This window comes from Eublepharis macularius, chromosome 15, assembly GCF_028583425.1.
Source record: "Eublepharis macularius isolate TG4126 chromosome 15, MPM_Emac_v1.0, whole genome shotgun sequence".
NCBI classification, from domain to species: domain Eukaryota; kingdom Metazoa; phylum Chordata; class Lepidosauria; order Squamata; family Eublepharidae; genus Eublepharis; species Eublepharis macularius.
Window position 1 is genome coordinate 24,759,900 of NC_072804.1, and position 22,198 is coordinate 24,782,097.

The 22,198-nt window shown below is 45.6% G+C and overlaps 1 protein-coding gene across 2 annotated transcripts in view; it reads right to left on the reverse strand.

Annotated features, from left to right (window-relative positions):
* The window catches only part of HTT (huntingtin), a 138,000-nt gene that overhangs the window by 41,967 nt on the left and 73,835 nt on the right, over nt 1-22,198 (reverse strand). For both annotated transcript variants that reach the window (XM_054999038.1, XM_054999037.1), the window contains 7 exons: nt 14,237-14,375; nt 11,420-11,542; nt 10,868-11,078; nt 8,964-9,109; nt 7,014-7,191; nt 1,844-1,936; nt 1,291-1,478 (listed from right to left, as the gene is read on the reverse strand). In XM_054999038.1, coding sequence (XP_054855013.1) covers nt 1,291-1,478; nt 1,844-1,936; nt 7,014-7,191; nt 8,964-9,109; nt 10,868-11,078; nt 11,420-11,542; nt 14,237-14,375 — 1,078 coding nt within the window. The remainder of the gene's footprint in view (nt 1-1,290; nt 1,479-1,843; nt 1,937-7,013; nt 7,192-8,963; nt 9,110-10,867; nt 11,079-11,419; nt 11,543-14,236; nt 14,376-22,198) is intronic.

Sequence of the window (22,198 nt, forward strand, 5' to 3'; positions counted from 1 at the left end):
TCCATTGTTTCCCATGGGGGAAAAGCCAAAGCTGACTCCCACTGCAGAAACACACTGGGGCAAGGCTGTCATGGCCAAGGCACACTCCCTAATACAAGCTGAGCTCATCCTAGAGAAAGTCCAACAGAACCAAACTGAAGACAAGAACGGAATCCTCCCAGAACCAAAGTGAAGCAAGGGGACCAACACCACATCAGAGAAGCAAGCGACGCTTACAACTTAGCCCAACAGAAGAAAACTGAAGCAAAGGGCTTGTGGTTAGGTACTGATTAGTCCTGTTCTGTGGTGTTTTCCCACTGGCTGAACCTAGTGCCTGGCTGCTGTGAATGGCAACAGTTCTGTCAGGAGTAGGTTCTCTCCCAATTGAAAAATGACACCCACTCAGCCTACTGGATAGCTTCCAGAGTGATTTTTCCCTTAGAAAACAATGGCTGAATTTATTGATTTTTTCCTAAAAAAGTTGGTAAAAATCTGAATAGCTGGTTTTGATTCAGAATATTCAGATTTTATTGAATCAGCCAAAATTCGGTATTTTAATCAGAATTCCAGACCAAACTGCACACCTCTAACATCATGTGCCACAGAACACACGTGTCTTTGTTCTGAACATAATCCAAACGTGTTCTGCCTCTTTTGGATAGCTAGGCTCAAAAGCAGATAAGACAAATTCATTCTACAGGTGTTCTAAGAAGCATTTTAATAAGAAGATAAAAGGAGAGGATGTGAGATTTAAAGCTGTCTCACTTTACCCATGACCTAAGGGCTGCTAAGAACTATTAAAGAGCAAAGAGGAATTGAGCAACAGCTTTTAGATAAAAGGTAAAGGTAGTCCCCTGTGCAAGCACGGAGTCATTGCTGACCCGTGGGGGGACGTCACATCATGATGTTTTCTTGGCAGACTTCTGTTATGGGCTGGTTTGCCATTGCCTTCCCCAATCATCTACACTTTACCCCCAGGAAACTGGGTACTCATTTTACCGACCTTGGAAGGATGGAAGGCTGAGTCAACCTTGAGCCAGTTACCTGAACCTGGCTTCCGCCGGGATCGAACTCAGGTTGTGAGCAGAGCTTGGGCTGCAGTACTGCAGCTTACCACTTTGGGCCACAGAATGCAGCTTACCACTCCCACAGAATGGGCGAGAAGGGCCTTTCAGTTTGTAAATTTGCAACGATTTAAGAGCAAACTTTTTTTTTTGCAGAAGAAACAGTAAAGCAAATCTCAGAGTAAAAACTGAAGATTGAACAGCAGGCTACAATAATTGTCAGTATCAGTGTTAGCAGAACACATACCAGAGGAGGAATTCTTGCATAGCTGTTTACTAAAGGCAGCCTGGACAAGCTGATGATGATGTTTTTAAGAACCGGTGTTAGAAATGCTGGGATTTGGCTGTTTCTTTTGTGTCCCAAAGCCAAGACAGATTGCAGACACTCCACCAGTTCAGCTACGGTTTCACAAGTTGCTGTAATATACTCAAATTCTTAAATTGGGAGATAAAAGAAATTCATTATAGAATCCTCCAATAAATATTGTATTTTAAAGAGTTCCACAAATATACCTAGATTCTGAGATATTAAAGCAGATGACCTTCTTTACAAAACATGCTAACAGGCTCTATCCAAACGAACCATAAAGAAAATAGTGTAAAACATCCCCAAACCCCCCTAAGAAATGTCACTTGCTTTGAGAACTTAACAAAAGTTGGTTGAAATGCATCTTGCGTGCTTTTCAAGAAAAAAAAATGAATGTGTTCCTATAAAGTATACCTCAGATAAACACAACAGAAGGTGGCAATTTTTCTTAAACCACCATTGTAGATCTAGGCAGATGTTGCTCAATCCTTACTTGGTGCTTGAGAATCTACTTCGTCTTCACTGGCAGCTCTCATGGGACTCTTCCTTTCCGAACCAAGAAGCTGATTTCCAGGTTCAACTGCCACTAAATGAAGCACAGCATTAAGGCTTTTCACAGTATTTATTATTTACTTTATAGTCCGCCTTTCTCACTGAGACTCAAGGCAGATGGCAACATTTAGCAATGCGACAACAGTATAAGACATATAATAAACACCGTAGTAAAACTACAACACAGAGTTAGAAAACAGTGCAATAAAAATAATTTTACGGCATGGCACACAAATGCAAAAACTGGATTAGAGAAATTAGGAAACAATGCAGTATGAAGAAACAAGACACTGCATACAACGACGTGCCATACACCACAGCCCTTGTCTTTTTGGAAGAGATTCCTCCCGGGGATTTCCATTTTATAAAAATGTCATTCTGAACAATTCTGTCTTACACACTTAGAATGACAGAAATGTGGGAAATTTCCCGGTCTTCTAAGGCAGGTCACTGCACAAAATGGGAACCACAACAAAAGAATGCTCAGCCATGGGCCTCTGCTGATCTTCTCCTTCTCCGTCAGTGGGGGGAAATCATTTGCCTCTGGATAACGCCTCCTACTCATTCCAAGGCAGGGCTTACGCTAATTAAACTGATCCTTAAGAGGAGCAGTGGGTGGGGGGTGGGGGCGCTTCCCCAGTCCAATGCCCTGCCTGCTCCAGGAAAGACTTGCTTAGCCAGCTCCTTCTTGTAGGCCGAAAAGAAGGAAGAGAAGGTGAGATTTATTTCTCTGTTAATTAGGGTAAAGAAATTAATTGACCACCTCAGGTGCCTTAAAGCTTCCAGCTGCAGCAACCAAGAATAAGAAGGCCAAGACTCCTCCAAAGGTGGCTTCTTTGCAGCACATAGCATCAGAACCATACTAGCCCATGCCATCGTTGCCCCAGGATCACCAGGGTATTCCTCCCTTCAGCTCTCCCCAGGGCCAGCAGCACCTGAGGTTTTGGTTTTGCCTGCTCGGGCATCAAGTACAGTGAAAAGCTTTTCCAGCCCTGCCCCTGAGGCCTTGGCAAGAACCAGCATGCAGACACGCGCTGAAGCAGCTCAGGCGTCTTCATCAGCAGAAATGAACCCCCTCCAGCAGAATGGCCTTAGCACCTTTGCATATGGCTCAAAGCTCCATGGCTGTGACAACTCACTCAGGGCTGCCCCCAAGGTTATGGGAAGGCTGCCATTTGCTCCGTGTGCACTGGCTTCCTGCCTTTTCTGAGTGGCTTTGGTTGTTCACAGCATGGATTTAGAGGTCTCTCTCTAACGCCTCTTCTATCATGCCTGCCTAATTCTCTTGCTTCACAAGTGACCCCTGTGCCTTGGCAATTCCTCACTCAGAAGTGGGAGAAATCCAAGAGGGAAAAGCAGGAGAGTAGGCACCATAACAGGTAATGTTTGGATTCCTCGTTGTCTCAGGAGATCTCCCATATGCTAAAAAGACACCTTATTAGGTGTAGAGACTGGCACATTCTCTGCCCAGTTATCGGCTGATTCTGCAGATTCCTCTCCAGACCCCAGGGCAACTTCCAAGGGAATGGGCCATTTACAGAGGAGTTTTCAATTGCAGGGAGAGCAACAAAATAGAAAAGAGTCCAGTAGCACCTTTAAGACTAACCAACTTTACTGTAGCATAAGCTTTTGAGAATCACAGTTCCCTTCGTCAGATGCAAGAGAGCAACATGAGCCCAAAACGTCAGAGGTGCTACTACCATCTACTGGCCATGATGAGGAAGAACACTCTGCAATGGGAATGGAACCCATAATTTCTGAGAAACAGGAAGGGGAGTGGTCAAGGGATGACATAACTACCCAAGACTGCTACTAAATTGTTCCAACAGAGCACTTCCCCAAACTTTTGCCCCAAATCATTCAAGAGCTCAACTACATTCAGAATTCCATAGAAGTTAAATCCACTGCCTCTTCCAATTGGGATAAGGAAGGCTTTAAGACATCTGTATCACTTTCCCCATCTGCTTCTTCCCTAGGCTATGAGGTCTGAATGGGGCATACCTGAGGCATGCAACAGATTGCTTATGACGCTTAAAAAATTCTGTTCTCCTCCTTATTCTGTTACGGACAACCTAAAAGTCTCTTTGGTCAATGCTCCAATGGCTGCTCTTATCTGAAGATGGAGAAAACGCCTTGAAAGACCCCACAGACAGAAAAAAGAAGTTGTGCTAAAGAAGTTCCTCCTTGGCTATTAGGACCTCTGTGGTCCCCTCTAATTTCTACAGAGCCATTGTTAATATGGGCCTTTTGCAAAACTCAAGCCAGATCTCCTCACCCACAAACGGCATAACTAAAAATCAGAAGGGCAGTGGAATTCACAGTAGACTACTCTCAGAAGGCTCCCAAATTCAGTGCCAGAGCTTAAGCATATTATTCTTATATTATTCTTTCCAAGTCCAGTCTCCCCATGGAAAAATTCATTGGCCAGAAGCTTTTTGGGGATCCAGCTCTGGGAAAGGTTTTAACTGAGACCAAAGAGAAAAGGAAGGCTATGCCATCCAGTCCTTCCTCAGTTAGAAACAAGGACTTGGAAGAGATTGCAGCATTCCGTCAGTCCCTTTCACTCCTCCTTCAGGGGAACATACAACAGAAACACCAGAGACTCCAGGTCACCTTGGAACAGGAACAAGGCTTGGCCTGCAACCCCATGTCAATCCAGAATAGACAATCAGTTCAACAAAAAGTTCAGCTCCACCTGCCTGTACTATTAGGGAGGCAGTTGCAGTGGTTCAGCCATGTTGGCACTGACCAGCACAGGACAGATAGGTCAGAAAAGTTGTTTAATCAGTTACAGCAGAGTTTGTAAGCCATCCTCCCTTCAAGTTTGTCCCTTCTCCTAGATCCAAGAATCCTCTGCCACACTGTTTATTTCTTTAAAAATACACCACTCCATGATGTCTCAGGCCATAGTACATCTTTTGCAGATTGGAGCCACAGATCCAGTGCATCAAGATCAGCTCTTCAAGTGAGTCTATTCCATCCTTTTTCCAGTGCCAAAGAAATCAGGTGAATAGACAGAAATCTTGGATTTGAAGTCCGTCAACAAGATAGTCGTCAAATGCAATTTTGAATGGAATCCTTCAGGTCCATTCTAGAAGCTCTTCATCAGGGTGACTTTTTGATCTCAATTGACTTCAGAGAAAAAACACCTGCCTGTTCCAAAGCATCCCACTGCCAGGCCCCAAGGTTCTACATTATCTGTGTAATGCCTTACTTCGTTTCCCAGGATGTTCACAAAGGATAAGATCCCCATTCAGGGAGAGCGTTCAATGGGATCTAAACAAGACTTTCTGCATCATCATGCCTTCCTAGGGAATGTCCCCAAAGAGCCATATGAACCTGACTCAAGTTATGTAGGAGCAGGGATGGTTACCTCTCGGGGAAGATTTTCCTTACAGAGGAGAAACAGGTCAGCCTAATCCAGGCTGCTCAGAGACCTGCAACCAAGAAGGCGACACCCGTGAGGGCAACTAAAGAAGAGGTAAAAAGCACCATTTTGGAAGTCCATCGGGCTTCTTCAAAATATGCAACAAAGCGTCAGCTGCCTCGCGAGATCATCATCGATTTTTCATCTAAGAGGATCTGAGACACTATCCTATACAACTCATACAATGCAGATCTGGACTTTCTGGGTAATAAAGTTAAGATACTGAAGGACGTTCCATTTTTAGTTCGGAAAAGAAGATTTAAGTATAAAAAGTTCGCAGCTCTTCTGAGGGAACGTGGAATAAAGTATAAATGGCTATTTCCGGAAGGTATCTGGTTTAGTTACAAAGATCAAGCTTACAAGATAACATCAGAAGATCAACTAAGGGATTTTGAGGACAAAAATCAAGAATTTCAGCAAGACACCAAGCAAGAAGAAAAGGATTTGAAGTCTGAAGGGGGGGGGAGGGAACGAGCACTGCGGTTGCAGTTGCTCAGAGAGAACTGCATCCAAGGCCCAGGGGGGGGGGGAGGAAGACTTAATTTGGATTGTAATCTGTATTTTGCAAGGTCAACCACTCCATCAATATCTTACAAAGTTTTAATTTTTTAATAATGGCAGTATGAAGGGAAAGCATTATTTGTAGTGTAGTGTTGTTATATGTTGCTGTTTTTTTTTCTTTCCTTCCCCTGCCCCCCTTCTTTCCCTCTGTATTGTTAGTTAATGTAGGTAATAAAAAAATTAAAAAAATTCAAAAAAAATCACAGGAGGCTGCCAATATCACCAGTCGCACGGATTCCTGACTTGATGGTGCAACCGGCACAGTTTGGACAAGGAAGCTATTTTCATTCAGCTCCCCTGGGTCTAACAAGCAACACCAGTCTTCTGGGTTGGGGAGCACTTTGCCTGGGCCTGCTGGCCTAGGAGACGTGGACGTTGAGGGGATGGAATTGCTGCATTAATGGCTGGAGCTGCATGCAATCAGGTTGGGGCTGCTAGCCTTCAAGCATCTAGTATCTGGAAAGCACCTCCTAGTCAAGATAGACAGCATCACAGCAAAAGTGCTCATCAACTGACAAGGCAGAGTATAGTCTCGCACCCTACAGATGGTGGCATCTTGACTCCTGAATTGGGAAATAAAACACCTTGCAGGCATTCAAACTCAGTATCTCCACAAAGAAGCTGACTGGCTAAGCAGCCAGTAGACAGACCCTGGGACATTACCCTCATTCTGCACTCATTCCATTGGCTGCCCATCAGTTACCAGGATCCGTTCAACGTACTGACTATCACACAGAAAGCACTACATGATTGCTGACCCTCATATCTGTAGGAATGTGCTTCCTCCTATGCTTGTGATTTGGGTTATGATCTAGACGAAACAAACTACCATTTGCTACAGAAATTTTTGATTTCGGACTGTTACACCAAAGTGGCAGGGAGCATGTATGTCTGATGTCCCTCTACCCCAGGCTTTTCCACCCTTTTTTTTTTTTTACTGAACCATACCATTTGTTGCATATTGGTCTTTGCCATTCTCAGGCAACAGTTTTGTTCAAGGCTATGGCATGAAACAGAGTTTTGAAGATGCCAGTCCATTGCTCAAACTTGTCAAGTTGTTAGGAAGGTAAATGCTTAGAGATGGGCCCGTTTGCTCCATTCTGCTCCCACCAGGCTAACTCACCTGCTTCAATAATAAACCGTACACAGTTGATCAGGGAACAAGCATGTGTCATGTACAGGGCTGAAGCCAGCAAGTTCCACAAACTGGATTGTTGCAACATCAGGCAGCAGCAATCCAACACAGCCTGGAGATCAACACTCAGTGGAATATGTTCATGTATCAAATGCCATGAAAGTATCTGGAAAGGGAAAATAATGTAACACTATTGTTAGGGCCAGTGAAAAAATGAGGGGGTGTTTGCTGTATCTGAGTGAGCAAACCCATGCTTCCCTCGCCCCTTGGTATAACTTCTTAGGTTGCCAGCACCAAACTTATCAGGTTTTTCCTTTCACCAGCAGTTTGAAAACTGGCGAGTCTCTGTGAGTGTACAGAGTGCCATCAGTGAATAAGCAAGGCGAGGAATCTTTGACACAACTGGGTCTAAATCAGAGAAGTAATTTCATTGTACTAAACTAGAGTAGATAATATAGTGCACAGAATATGCAAGGAAAGAGATACCATGGCATGAAGGTTTAAGTAGCTAATACAAATAAAAGAAAAAAACGTTCTAACAAAATTAACTTGAGAGTCACTGATATTGCCTCAACATCCAAATGGTTCTTTGGATGGCTGAGAATCTCTTAGAGAGTTAGAGAAAAAAGGCAAGCCGCCCTCCTATCGCCTTCATACCTAGTCTCTGACGAACACACACACACGAAGCGCTACAGACCTTCTAAACCCTTCTTCCGAGAGGATGGGATTTCCCACCACCACTACTCAGCTTGATTTGGAAAACTTCCCCTCCATGTCTGCTATGTTGCTGTAGCGTTATTAGGCCATCAAAGGTTAGGAAAAACAGCCACTCCCCTAGCACAGGGTGACAGAGCAAATGGTTAGGCACTTGCTGGTTTATGGCTGTTCCTCTTCCTGAGAAGAGATCAGCTTTTTCAGGGTTTGATTCTAGTAGGTTAATTAAGGGCCAGTGAGCTATCTACAGGCCTTTCTATCATAACAACAATTTTCCCCTTGTAGTTATAAGCACATTCTATCTCACCTAATTTGGAAAGCAACAACACATTGTCAACCAAAATATTCCAAGGGCATTTAACTATTCTAAATAAATTATATATCCACATACTCATTTTCTGAGCGAGTTTTGCAACTATCCTCCTACTCACATAACCTTCAGCATAACTTCAAGTGGCTTTCAGACATGCAGTCACAATGGAAGTGCACTAAATAAAACACAAGCATGACCAGGACACCAACATTCTCTTTGATCTTGTATAGTTAAGGGTGGAAGGTGGAGCGAAAATTAGCGGAAGGAGTATTAGCAATTTGAGATACACAGATGACATCACATTACTGGCAGAAAATAGTGCAGACTTGAAACGGCTACTGACGAAGGTTAAAGCAGGATTACAGCTGAACGTCAAGAAAATAAAAGTAATGACTGCTGAGGAATTACACAATTTTAAAGCTGACAATGAGGAAACTGCAATGAAGAAAGCTGATAGAAAGAAAATTGATTCATTTGAAATGTGGTGCTGGAGGAGAGTTTTAAGGATACCATGGAGAGCCAAAAAGACAAACAAATGGGTACTATATCAAATCAAGCCTGAATTCTCCCTAGATGCTAAAATGACAAAACTGAGGCTATTGTACTTTGGTCACATCATGAGAAAACAAGATTCTCTGGAAAAGTCAATAATCCTAGGAAAAGTTGAAAGCAGCAGGAAAAGAGGAAGGCCCAAAACGAGATGGCTTGACTCAATAAAAGAAGCCATGTCCTCCAGTTTGTAGGATCTGAGCAAGTCTGTTAATGATAGGACATTTTGGAAGTCTTTCATTCACAGGGTCATCAGAGGTCGGAGGCAACTTGCTGGCACATTAACACACACACAACTAAGGGTAAGACGACAAAAGACAGGGATTAAAAAGAAACATACTGTTAGCTATACATGTTCTTACCTCTACAGACATTACAACAAACTTCAGAATGTCACTCTCTTTGTCATGTGGAATGCGGAGAGAGGTTGGCAGTTTACAAAGTAACACCAGATATTGACTTAAAGCACGAGACAGGACCATTGTAGACTGATAAAGCACTGTGTCACCTATAGAATAAAGAAATGTCAAAGTAAAAACAAATGTTTTATAAGTGAACTCGAAATTAGCACCTTCAATGTCAACCCCCACTTAACTCCACACAAACATTAAGAAGACATTCTCTATTTATTTACTTTATTGTCTGCATTTTTACGGAGACTAACCCCTTCTAACAGTTCTGATAACAATGACACTAAAGTGACTTTTGTCAATTTATTTTTAAATATCATACTAAACATATTGAGGAACTAGGTTTTACGTCTGAAGCTGTTTAGAACAGCCTGTATTAAGCAGCCAATAAAGTTAAACTAAGAACTTACTTTCATCCGAGAACACTATACTTTGTGTCTGGGTTTGAGATTAGTAATCCATTAACATTTTGATTGGTTGCAGTGCATATCTGTACCTGTCTTCCCTTATATTTAATCTTACCACTAATTCTGATGAAGATAGCTTGTCAGACTTCAATAAGAAAGCTGCATGTTATGACTCATTTCCATACCTCACTCAGGTCTTGCAAAACTTTGTTATAAGGTGATCTATCTAGTACTTCATTAGTTTTTACAACTCCAAGCATTTCCTTAATTCTTATCTGATGCTGTGATTACGTAGGGATGCAATTTACAATTGCTTCATTAAGTCCATCTTGGGTTGGGATAGGTTCCCTCCGCATAGGTATCTCCTTGTTCTCTGAAGTTGCCAGAATCTAAGTTCATGATGCACCCAAAGTTTAGGATGCGCCCAAAGATGTCTCATTTGGATAACCTGATGGGGAGGATTTGCTTACATTCGCAACCTGACTGCAGTCATGGAAGCCAGGAAGGGAATTTTTAGCATCTGCAACTGCTTGCAGGATATTGTAATCTCGATTACACATTGGTCTGTGGACATGGAGGACTAGGCCAGAGATGTTCCTGCCTTGACCAACTGACTGGACTGAACGGTATCTTGGGAACCTTCTATATCTGGTTCTCACTGGAAAGCTTGTCATGGAGACTAAACCTGGGTTTATATTATGAAGCCAAGTCAAGTTTCCCTGTCCTTTTGGGAACCATAAAGATGTTGCCTAAATTGCCATGAATTACACATGTCTTTTGCTATGCTCTTCCCCCTTGCTCTTGACACAAGGAGGGATTTTTGATCTGCAGTAGTAGACAGACAGCAACTGATACTTCCAGATAGCTAGGACAATAATGGGAGTCATTAGGACAACACAGCCAGCTTAGAAGTCTCCCACTTTTCCACACAGGGAAACAAACATAACTAGAAACAGGCAAACACTCAGCAAAAGGTTAACTTCCAGCAATCTTCAGAGAAGATATGTTAAGAAGGCACAAACACAATTGATTCCCCTTATCTACTCATGAGAACATGGCACTACTTTCTGTGAAGGCAAGGCCACTTTGTGCAGAGGGGATAGGAACTCCCTTTTCTGAGTTAAGTAGAAAGTAAGTCCTCTGTTAAGTAGAGGGGATCAATGTGTTCATTAACATGACTGCTCATGCCCAGACCGGTAATTGAAAGTGAACAAGCAGAAGCCTCATTTTATTCAGATTCCTTTACTTACACATACCTGGCATCGTTTCCCTCTACAGGTATCCTGTTAGAAAAACAAATCCACCTATCATTGCAACTTGACTGTACACAGCGTATGAATCTGAGCGCAAACATTCATTGAATAATGGATTATTGGGTAAAGAAGTCACTGTGGAAATTCACCAGACAGCACTACAACGTAATTGCATGACAGTTTTAACTTCTATTACCAAATATATCACTCAGCTTGTTCCAGTACACTGATGTTTCAATTGGCTGTAATGGCTGAAAGACTTGATGACTGATGGGAAGTTTTTGTACTGTAGCAGTCACATGATCAAGAGTTACCCTACGGGTTGTTTCAAAAAGGTTCTTCTGATCCCTGGAGAGTTCCCGCATGCCGAGGCTTAGACATGAAGCTAGAAGGCTTATATTGAAGTCCTGAGAAAACAAATGACAAAAGAAACACTGATAAGAATCCAGATGGGTGGCTGTATTAGCCTACTGAAGCCGAGAGTGCAAAAGGCTCTTGTAGCACCTGGAGGACTAACATTTATTGGTAGTATACATCCACACTCTGCCGAGAAGCACACTGGGTGACCTTGGGCCAGTCACGTTCTAAAAGACTAACCGATCTCACAGGGTATTATCAAGATAAAACGGAGAAGGGGAGAGCCATGCATGCTGCCTTGAGCTCCTTGGAGTAAGGGCAGAATAAAACGTGACAGATAAGTACATTAAAGCAAGCTCCCCTTTCTTTGAATGCTATTGAAATTATTTACCTTATGGGTCATGAAAGAACTGAGATCCGGTTCAGGGAGCCGATTCACTAATTCTGCACCTTCCAGTAGGCAGGAGTCTGATTTTGTGCAGCACTGTGAACTCACTAGTGAAACATACCAGTCCTTTAAAGAAAACAATCGCAATTGCAATTAATATATGGGTACAATAAATGATAATCAGGTAGACTAATTTGCATTCAGCTAAGCCTCCTAAAAAGTATTTCAGCTTGAAAAGCTTAGCCCAACTTATGACTAGATAACAAAAGCAGTCTAATGTTTTATTTAGGGGGTCAACACAATGGTCATAATCCAGACAGTTGGGGTCAAACTATATGAGACTTTGGAGCTCTGTGATGGAATCAGTGTTTTTAAAAAAACATTCTTTCCACATTGTAAATTGATGCTATTTGCTCCAAAGGAAAAAATAAGAGACAGGTGAGCCAATCAAAAACCTCTGCCTCAGCAAGTTTTACCCTAGCTACAGGAAAACTGAAAGAAACTGCAGTCTTAAGGCTGAGTATTCCATATGCCAAAATGATCTCTAACGAGCGTGGAACCAATGAGGATGTCATAGCCTTAGAATGCCTTCAGATTCTTGAATTACAGGGTCAGCTTATGACCCTGGCAGATCACACACCCGCAAAACCCATACCAGTGGTTCTAGGAGATCCAGCAACTGATGACCCCCCCCCCCCCAGATGCTAAATGAAAGCAACAAGTACTTCTGTGGTCACAAACTTCTGTATATGATCTGAGAGTCTGCTCTTTAGACAATAACCTTCTGAACAGCCTGCTTTGGGAAGGGGGTGGAGGTGGCTTTTCTTTTTCTCTTCTGAACATTCCCTGCCTACCCACTGTGGCCCCAGAGTTACACCCTCCTCGTTTGCTTTTATGTACTTGCTGAATTTCTTTCTTTTTGCAGGGCAGAAGTCTGCAACTAAATGTAAGTCCCTTTCTTCTGATAATGGTTTAAGAGCCTGACTAAAGTACAAGAAGGCTTGTAAATGCGGGTGACAGAATGCCCTGACTTTACATTTCTACTGGAAACCCACCATAAAAAAGCAGAATAAAGTCTTCTAAAGCACAGGTGGTTTGATGGACATTATACTTCATGAGGAACCCCATTTAAAATAATTACAGCCTCTTAACTTTACTCTCCCCTCATCAATACATGCTCTGACTCAATTTATTTTCATTAAGGGCATTTCTTAGCACTTAGAAGTTCACTTTAAGCTCAATTTGTGCTACAAATGCATGTAGACCATGATGTATTTTATAGTTTGTTGGCTACAGCGGTAGATGGCTTTGAAGACAGGGAAGTGACTCCAGTTGTATGAAACCTTCTAAGCCTATAAATGAAGACTCCTAATCCCACTGATGCATTCTGCAAGCCAAACATCACAGATGTACAGAGAGACACGTTATACCACCCACCCCTTCACTGGACATATTCTTCCTCTCCCCTCCCCCAATCACCTTGTCTCATGTGTAATTGTAAAGAGTCCAGTAGCACCTTTAAGACTAACCAACTTTATTGTAACATAAGCTTTTGAGAAACACAGCTCTCTTCAACAGAGCTGTGTTTCTCGAAAGCTTATGCTACATTGGTTAGTCTTAAAGATGCTACTGGACTCTACTATTTTGCAACTACAGACTATCACGGCTAACTCCTCTGGATCATGCATAATTATATATTTTCCTTTCAGCCAGTTTAGTTAATATGACTTTGCTGATCTGCTTGTAACAGTGATACATGCTATCTGCTAAATGACCAACCCTTGCTTTTATTTATGGAGGCTCAATATTTAATCTCCAGTACCCTAGCTTTAAAGAGGCAAACAAGTTGACTACTACTACTACTACTTCAGAGTAATGAGGAAAAGGGGGCTGCACCAAGGCAAAATGAAGAAAAAAGGGCAGTTGGTGCAAAGGGAAGAATCTTTAATAATTGTACACCCCTATACGTTTTGCATACAGCTTCGTCAGGGGGAATCTTCCTTTTAGGGTCTCACCCATATATTTACTTCAGCAGAGTCAGAGTCTGCTAAAGTCTAAACTGTCTAAAAGAGCAGTATATAAGCAGTTATTATAATTATTTCACTGCATGGAGTATCAGACCAGTGCACCAATCCTGCACCAGCTGATGGTGCTTCCAAAGCCAGACTGAGACCTGCCAAACTGCATGCCATACCAGCCCACTGTACTTATTGGTCACGATCACAAAGTATTTACCATAATTATTGATGGTGGAGAGAGCTCTCAAGTCCTAGCTGACTTATGGCGACCCCTGGTGGGGTTTTCATGGCAAGAGACTCACAGAGGTGGTTTGCCATTGCCTGCCTCTGCAACCCTGGTCTTCGCTGGAGATCTCCCCTCCAGTTACTAACCAAGGCTGATCCTGCTTAGCTTCTGAGCTCTGACGAGATCAGGCTCACCTGGGCTATACAGGTCAGGGAACCATAATTATTGCAAAGTGTTTAAACTATATTATTTGTCACTGCATACCAAGGGATTAGGCTGGCTTTACATCTTTCTGGCAGACAATGTCCACTGTGAGCCTGCCATGGACACGAAGCAGCTTATAGAAGACCATTTTTGTATGTTTGCAGTAGATGTTCACTGGGCATTCTACTGCCTCAGCTAGAATTTTATAAAAGCGTTGCCTTTTTTAAAATTGGCAGCAAATACATGAAATGTTTCATCTGTTTACTAAGCTAACCTAACCAAGAAGCATTATCTGTACATAAAAACTACAGTAACTTGCACATAACAGTAACAGATGCAGTTTCATGGGAAACAATCTCACTAGAAGCTTACTTTGTCTGGAGTTATTGTTTCTAGGGCTGGCTGGTTCTCTCCATCCAATGGGTGTGAAGTTACACAGGGGGGTGGGCTACTTGTTTCTGAGGCTACTGTGAGGCGAAACCTATCCAAGAGCGAGTAGAGTCTTTGGTGTCTAGAAACATGCACAGAATTCAGTCAGAATAGAGATGTGGCCCAGGAAAGCCCAAGTGCATTTTCATTTAGTGCAAGGACACACATTCTAGCAATATTTCCAAAAGAGAAAAAGAACAATTTTGACATTACAAGGAATAATGTGACCATAACAAAGACAAACTCCCCAAAAAAAGAAATGTCAAAATATACTCAATAACAAACAGAGTTATGAATGGACTAGCATTTTCACGTAACTCAGATTGCTCTCAAAACGTAATAAGCATGAATTTGCTCTGTTTGAGTCCAGATTTAGAGTTGCATACATCAGCCCTGGTATTCTGTGATATACAGGACTCACATCTTACTATATTACAGTGCAAGAAACAATAATTGCTGCATTTCCATGTTTACTCCATCTCTTTGGAATGTTGCTCAGAAGAAAAGTCCCCCTATTTCTCAACTTGATAACTGGGCCAAGAAACTCTGTCCCTAATTACTAACCTTATACTTCAGTCTTTTCCAGGTGTGAAAATAGTGTTACATTATTCTACTGTAGAGATGGGCATGAACTAGAAAAAACTGAACCATGTGGTTCGTGGTTCGTCACATTTCACGAACCACGAACTTTCACAAACCTGCCCCGGTTCGCGAACTGGCTCATTTGGTTCGTGAAAACGTCACTTCCAGGTCAGCAAAAGGTCTGCAGAAAGCCCAACCCGTTACCTAGGAAACTGATTGGCACCAGGCTGTCTGCAGTGACGAACCAAACGAACCGCCCTAAAGTTCGTGGCGATACGTCAGAAATGGGCTATGATGAACCAGCCTGGTTCGTGATGAACTTTGGTTCGTATTTCAGTTTGTGCCCATCTCTATTCTACTGCTATCTATAAGAATGGCAGGGGACTAGCGACACGATGATAATCTAACAACATTTAAAATTGTTTTATTTTTTTTTTAGTTATGTTGAGATCTGCCACAAACCCTATATAGTTTTGTATGGGATATCTGAAAAGTACTTCATTCTTAAAAGTCGTTAATAAAATCAGCACTTTTAAAATTTCTCCCCCCCTCACCAATAGAAACAAATAGGTTTCTATCTGTTCCCTATCTGTTGGTGGATAGAGACCCAAAGCCTATGTTGGTTGTGGCCAAGTATCTCCCCACCATATTTTCCTTAAAGAAATAAAGACTCCTTATCCGCTGCTCAAGATCATTGGATCAAAGAAGCTTGAAAGAAAAGGAAAACTGTTTTATCACAGTAAGGGCTTAGCAATATGGAAGTGATCAGAGATTTGCTGCAACAGGAGGAAATCAATGGTATCTGAACAACTTGTGAAATGTTGTTAGTATTCTGGGCTTTTTCTTCCTTCCTTGGCAGAACCTGCAGGAGTAATCCCCAGAGGAAGGACTAACATGCTTTTGTAAATTAAAGATCTGAACTTTGTTAAAATTCTGAGCAAGAGATCAACAAAGAGGCAGTATGTGAAAGCCTATTTGTATCACTGAAAATATGTAAAAACAGGGTTTCTCACCTGTAACTGTTGATCGTCGAGTCTCTTCTGTGCAGACACACATTGGGACTGCGCAGGCGCAGGCCAGCCGCAGAAAGGATTCTTTTAGCTTCTAGAAATGTGACGGGGACGCTCGGGTCCAGCGCGCATGCGCGCTGGTGTTCCCGCCAATTTTGAACATACAAATACCCGAACGTCCCCATCATTCCCTCAGTTCACCTGAGCCGCCGGAGAAACTGTTGAGTAAACCAAGCACTCACAGCGGGGCAGGTGGGAGGGAATGTGTGTCTGCACAGAAGAGACTCGACGATCAACAGTTACAGGTGAGAAACCCTGTTTATCGTCGTCGTCCTTCTGTGCAGCCCCACATTGGGAGAATAACTAGCATCTCACCAATGGGGGCGGGCGTGAGTGCCTACTTGAATAAAGAATGCAGGACAGCCGTGCCAACTGCTGAATCACGGCGTGCATCCACGTCCACAGAATAATGTTTGATGAAAGTGTCCGCAGTGGACCACGTTGCAGCTTGGCAGACGTCCCAGAGCGGCACTCCTTGCAGGAAGGCAGCAGAGGCAGCTTGTGCTCGAGTAGAGTGAGCAGTGACCAACAGAGGGCATCGGACTCCAGAGTGTTGATAACAAAGTTTAATTGTAGACACAATCCAGCGAGAGATGGACTGGGCAGAAGCGGGTGAGCCCTTGCAAGGGCCAGAGTAACACAAAAACAGGGCAGGAGACTTCCTGAAACATTTGGTGCGATGCAAATAAAACAACAAAGCACGTTTTATATCCAACGTGTGCAGCGCACGTTCCCCTGGAGATGAGGGATTCGGAAAAAAGGAAAGGAGGACCACCTTCTGTTGCAGATGAAATTTTGAGACCACCTTGGGCAGGAACTGCATGCTAGTGTGGAGCATGACCGTACCGGGGAAAAATTGCAGGAAGGGGGGATCACACCTCAAAGCAGACAGCTCCCCCACCCGTCTAGAGGACGTGATTGCCACCAGAAAGGCTACCTTCTGCGTGAGCAGAGGCAAGGGACAGGTAGACAGGGGCTCAAAAGGAGTGAGCATCAAACGTGAGAGCACCAGGGACAGGCTCCATTGCGGAGTAGGATGGGCCCTAGGAGGAAAGGACTTTAATAGACCTTTCAGGAACTGTTTGGACAGCCAATGAGTAAAAACGGTCTTCCCATCAATCTGCTCGTGGAAGGCAGAGATGGCAGCCATGTGCACTTTAATACTGGAAAATGCAAGGCCTTGAGAGCAGAGGTCCAGGAGGTAGTCCAGAATGACAGGAAGCGGACAACTAAAAGGAGAAACCCCTTTGGGGGCTAACCATCTGGAAAAACGTAACCACTTTCTCTGATAGGACAACCTGGTAGATGGTTTACAGGCATTCAAGATCACCCCAAGCACCCTAGAAGAGAGGTTTACTCCGGGGTGCCCAGGAGCCAGGCAGTCAGATTCAGCACTGCCACATCGTGATGCCATACCCCGTCCCTGATTAATAGGTCCGGGGCGTGTGGCAGAGGGAGGCATCGCCCCCGTGACAGGGAGAGTAAAAGGGGGAACCAATCTTGGCGAGGCCACCGAGGGGCAATCAGGATACAATGGGCTCGGAAGGCTCCGACCCTGGAGAGAACCTTGTGAAGGAGCGGGAAGGGAGGGAAGGCATAAAAGAGCCCCGGAGACCAGGGTATCTGGAAGGCATCCCCCAGTGAACGATGGCCAATCCCAGCCCGGGAGCAGAACAGGGGAGCCTGTTTGTTGTGGGCTGTGGCAAAGAGGTCGATGAACGGAGTGCCCCACATCCGGAAAACTACGCGGAGGTAAGCCCTGTTGAGGGACCACTCGTGTTGGGGCAAAAACACCCTGCTTAGCGTGTCTGCTGCTGTGTTGCTTTCCCCGGCAATATGAACGGCCTTGGGCAGAACGTTGTTGGTGACAGCCCAGTTCCAGAGCGTAGTTGCTTCCCTGCAGAGCTTGAGCGAAACCGTCCCTCCCTGCTTGTTCAGGTAGTAACAGGCCGTGGTATTGTCCGACAGGACCTGCACCCTCTTGTTCCGAACGACATCTGTAAAAGAAGCAAGGGAGTAACGGATCGCTCTAAGCTCCAAGAGGTTAATGTGCATGTTCACCTCAAGCGAGGACCAAACACCTTGTGCTGACAGTTGCCCACAACGCCCTCCCCAGCCGAGATTGGAAGCGTCCGTAAAGATGGTAACCTCTGGCAGGAAGGGACCAAAAGGACAACCCCCGGACAAGTTCTGAGGGACAGTCCACCACACCAAAGACCGCTGTATCACCCTAGGGATGGAGAAGCGTTGATTTTGGCTCATAGTGAGGGGGTTGAAAGCACGAACAAACCAGTTTTGCAGAGGCCTCATGCGGAGGCGTGCAAAAAATACCACCCCTGTGGAAGATGCCATGAGGACAACAATGTCTGAATCAGGAGGGCAGTTTGGAACCTGTTATGTAGGAAATGACGGGCCAGGGAGGAGAGCCTGAGCAAGCGGTCTGGGGGTAGATAAGCCCGGCCTGGCAGAGAGTCGAAGTGGACCCCAATGAACCTAATGGTTGTACCCGGGGACAAAACAGACTTTCCCCAATTAACAACCAACCCCAGCCCGTCCAGCACGGATAAGGTGAGGGCGATGGAGTCTTGGAGGGAGTCAGCGGAGGGACCCACCAGGAGCCAGTCATCTAAATACAGGTAGACAAAACAGCCATTGGACCTCAAATATGCCACCACGGTAGCCATACATTTAGTGAAGACCCTGGGCGCCAAGGCCAGGCCAAAGGGCAAGGCCGTGTATTCATAAACGGCGCCACCACATGAAAAACGAAGGTATTTCCTGTGGCCCTCAAAGATGGAAATGTGGAAGTAAGCGTCTTTCAGATCTAAAATGGCCATCCAGACGCCCACTTCCAAGAGCTCCACGACTCGTGATAGGGTCAGCATCCTAAACTTTTCCACGATCAAGTAATCATTAAGGCCTCGCAGGTCCAAAATGGGCCGAGACCCCCCATCCTTCTTATCCACAAGAAAGTATCTGGAGTAAAACCCCCAAGGGGAAGTAGAGACATCAACCACCCGGACAGCACCTTTGTTCACCAACTCCAAAACATTATTTTGTAAAACAACATTACAACAGGAAGTAGAACGAGGGGGGTGCGAAAGAGGGGGTGCAGTGGTAAACGATAACTTATAACCACGGGCCACAATAGAGAGAACCCAGGAATCAGTGGTAATAAGTTGCCAACGGGGCAAAAAAGGCCGAAGCCTGTCCAGGAACTGAAGAACAACTGTGTCCTTGGAGGCAAACCGGGGAGCGTCCAGGCCCAGTCAGAAGACCGTGGGTTTCTGTGCGGAGGACGAGGGCTTGGGCGAAGGAGGCTGCTGACGTCCCTTGGACCGGCCGGAGCGCCTCGAAGAATTGCGCTGATGGCCAGAATAGGAACGGTGGTCATAGGATTGGCTGGAGAAGAACCGCCCCTGGCGCTGTTGGTACTGCTGGTAGGGGGACTGGTAGGGCCGGAACCTGCCATACCGATATCTCGGACCCGACTGCGGAGCCGAAGGCGCAACTCCGAGGGACTTGGCCGTCTGCTGGTTCTTCTTCATAAGGGAAAGGGACTCATCCGTTTTCTCAGAGAAGAGCTGAGGACCTTCAAACGGGAAATCCTCCACCTTGGCCTTCTTCTCTAGAGGCAGGGCCGTAGACCGGAGCCAGGCGTGTCGACGCAAGAGCACCGCAGATGCCATTGCCCGTGCCGCAGAGTCGGCGGCATCCTTGCCAGCTGTCATCTGTTGTTTAGACAACCGTAGAGCCTCAGCCTGGAGAGCCTTAACTAAGTTACGGCGATCGGCAGGAAGGTCAGAGAGGTAGGAGGACAGTCTCTTCCACAAGAAGAGATTGTAGGAGCCCATTATCGTTTGGAAATTGGCGATACGGAACCCCAGGGAAGCCGAGGAATACATTTTCCGACCAATGCCATCCAGCTTTCTGCCCTCCCGATCCGACGGAGCCGAAGAGGAACCGCGTCGGAACCGTGCTTGACCTTCCTCGGCCACGATGGAAGAAGGCTTCGGATGGGCAAAGAGGTATGGGCAGTCCTCCTGCTTCAGCCGATAATATTTCTCGATCTTCTTAGCCGTAGGCGGCACGGAAGCAGGGGTCTGCCAGAGCGCCAAGGCATTGTCGACGAGGTCCTCAACTGGAGGGAACGCCACCGAGGCAGGAGACCCAGAGTACAACGCCTCCAGCAGCTTGCTCTTGGGTTTGGAGGTCGTGGAGGCGACATCGATCTCCAGTGCTGCGGCCATCCTAACCATCTGCTCCGCGAATACTCTGTAATCGTCGTTAGGGGACGATGAACGGAGCTCCCCCACCGTGTCATCAGGAGAAGGGTCGGAGGCTGCGTCCGAAGAGTACTCGGAAGGAGACGCCAGGCCCTCCTCATCCTCGGAGTCGGAGAACGCAGCCGGGGTCTGCGTCGGAACCGAAGGGCGTTCCGCCGGAACCGAGGAACAGGGCTCGGGAGCCGGAGGATGTCGATGCGGCCGAGCTGCAGGCGGAGCAAGAGGCAGGGTCGGCGGTGCCGGAACCGTGGTCAAGGGCGCTGATGGACCAGGCAGGAAGGGGGTGGACTGCTGGACCCAAGCCACAAAATCTTGCCAGGACGCTACGTTCCCAAAGCCCGGGACAGGCTGCCAAGGAGGTAGAGGAGCAGGCATCGGGGCGGATCGGTAAAACGGCGCTGGAACCGAGGAGACGGGCTGTGCCGGAACGGAGACCTCGGACGGAACCGGAGCGGATGGCAGGGAGCGTTCAAACTCCTGAAACGGTTCCGGAAAACAAGGAAACGACTCGTAGTCGTCCGGAATCTCTGGAGGAGGCGTACGCGGAGGCAACGGGGTGCGGAGACCTCTCACGTCTACATCAGGAGGGCCAGGCCTGGAAGGCGAACCGGCCAATGAAGTTGGGGCTGGCGATAAAGCACGGCCTTTGGATTTGGACTTGGCCTTTGCCTTCTTAGGCGGGGGCTCCGAAGAAGCCTCGGTGGCCAAAGGTTTTGATGAGGTGCGCTTTTTTGATTTCCGACTGGACGGCCCACGCACGGAACCGGAGCCAGTCGGGTCCCCCGGAATGGACGGTCCCGTCGGTTCCGAAGGGAGCGGTTCCGGCGACTTACGGGATGGAGCCGGCGAAGGAGCGGCGGAGCCGGGCTTGCTCCCGGACGAGCCAGACGGCTTGGGGGGGAGAAGGTTCGCATCCCAGAGAAAGGCCCGAAGCCTGGCCTTGCGATCGTTTCTCGCCTTCGGGGTGAAGGCCAGACAAAACTTACAGCGCTCCACAACATGCCCCTCGCCCAAACAGATAAGGCACAGGTCATGACCATCAGAGTGGGTCATCTTTGTGCCACACTGCTGGCATTTCTTGAAAAGAGAGGTCTGCAACATTCCGATGGCGATTCCCACAGATGGATCAAGAAAACACCAAGTCAGAAGAAAAAACTCCGAAGAGACGAGTGCTAGACAAGAACCTTTTCGAACGGCGGCGAAAAAGGAACTGAGGGAATGACGGGGACGTTCGGGTATTTGTATGTTCAAAATTGGCGGGAACACCAGCGCGCATGCGCGCTGGACCCGAGCGTCCCCGTCACATTTCTAGAAGCTAAAAGAATCCTTTCCGCGGCCGGCCTGCGCCTGCGCAGTCCCAATGTGGGGCTGCACAGAAGGACGACGACAATCTAAGCATTATTGATAATTGATATCTTGATTAATAATCCATAAAGTTTATATAGCCCAAACATTGGTTGTTATGGGCCACTGGTTGTTATGGCACATACAAGGTCTTTCAAATTATATATAAATATATTATTGTATTATATAATATATGCAAATTATATATTATAAACACACACAAATACACAGAGGAGCACCATGCACAATTGTTTTAGTGTTCTGGCATAAATCTAAACATGGATCACAGGCAATTCTTTACCTCTATCATTTCTGTTTCTGTACATCATCTTTAGTTCTTGCCATTCCCTTCAGATATTGGGCATTCTAGCATACTCATCTACCATACCAATACGCTTTAACGTAACAATTTCATTTTCTTCCTTAAAGAGCCATCTTTAGTAGTACATTTGGCTCTAACGTTGTAGGCTGCACAGACCTGGCCCCAAAGTAAATCAAGAAGGCTGATCTTGTGAACAAGGCGCTACTGGACTCAAATCTTGTGCGTTCTTACTAGGATGTACCTGTCATGTCAATGTACTTAAATATCACATCAATAAGACTGCAGTCTTATGCTTAGCATG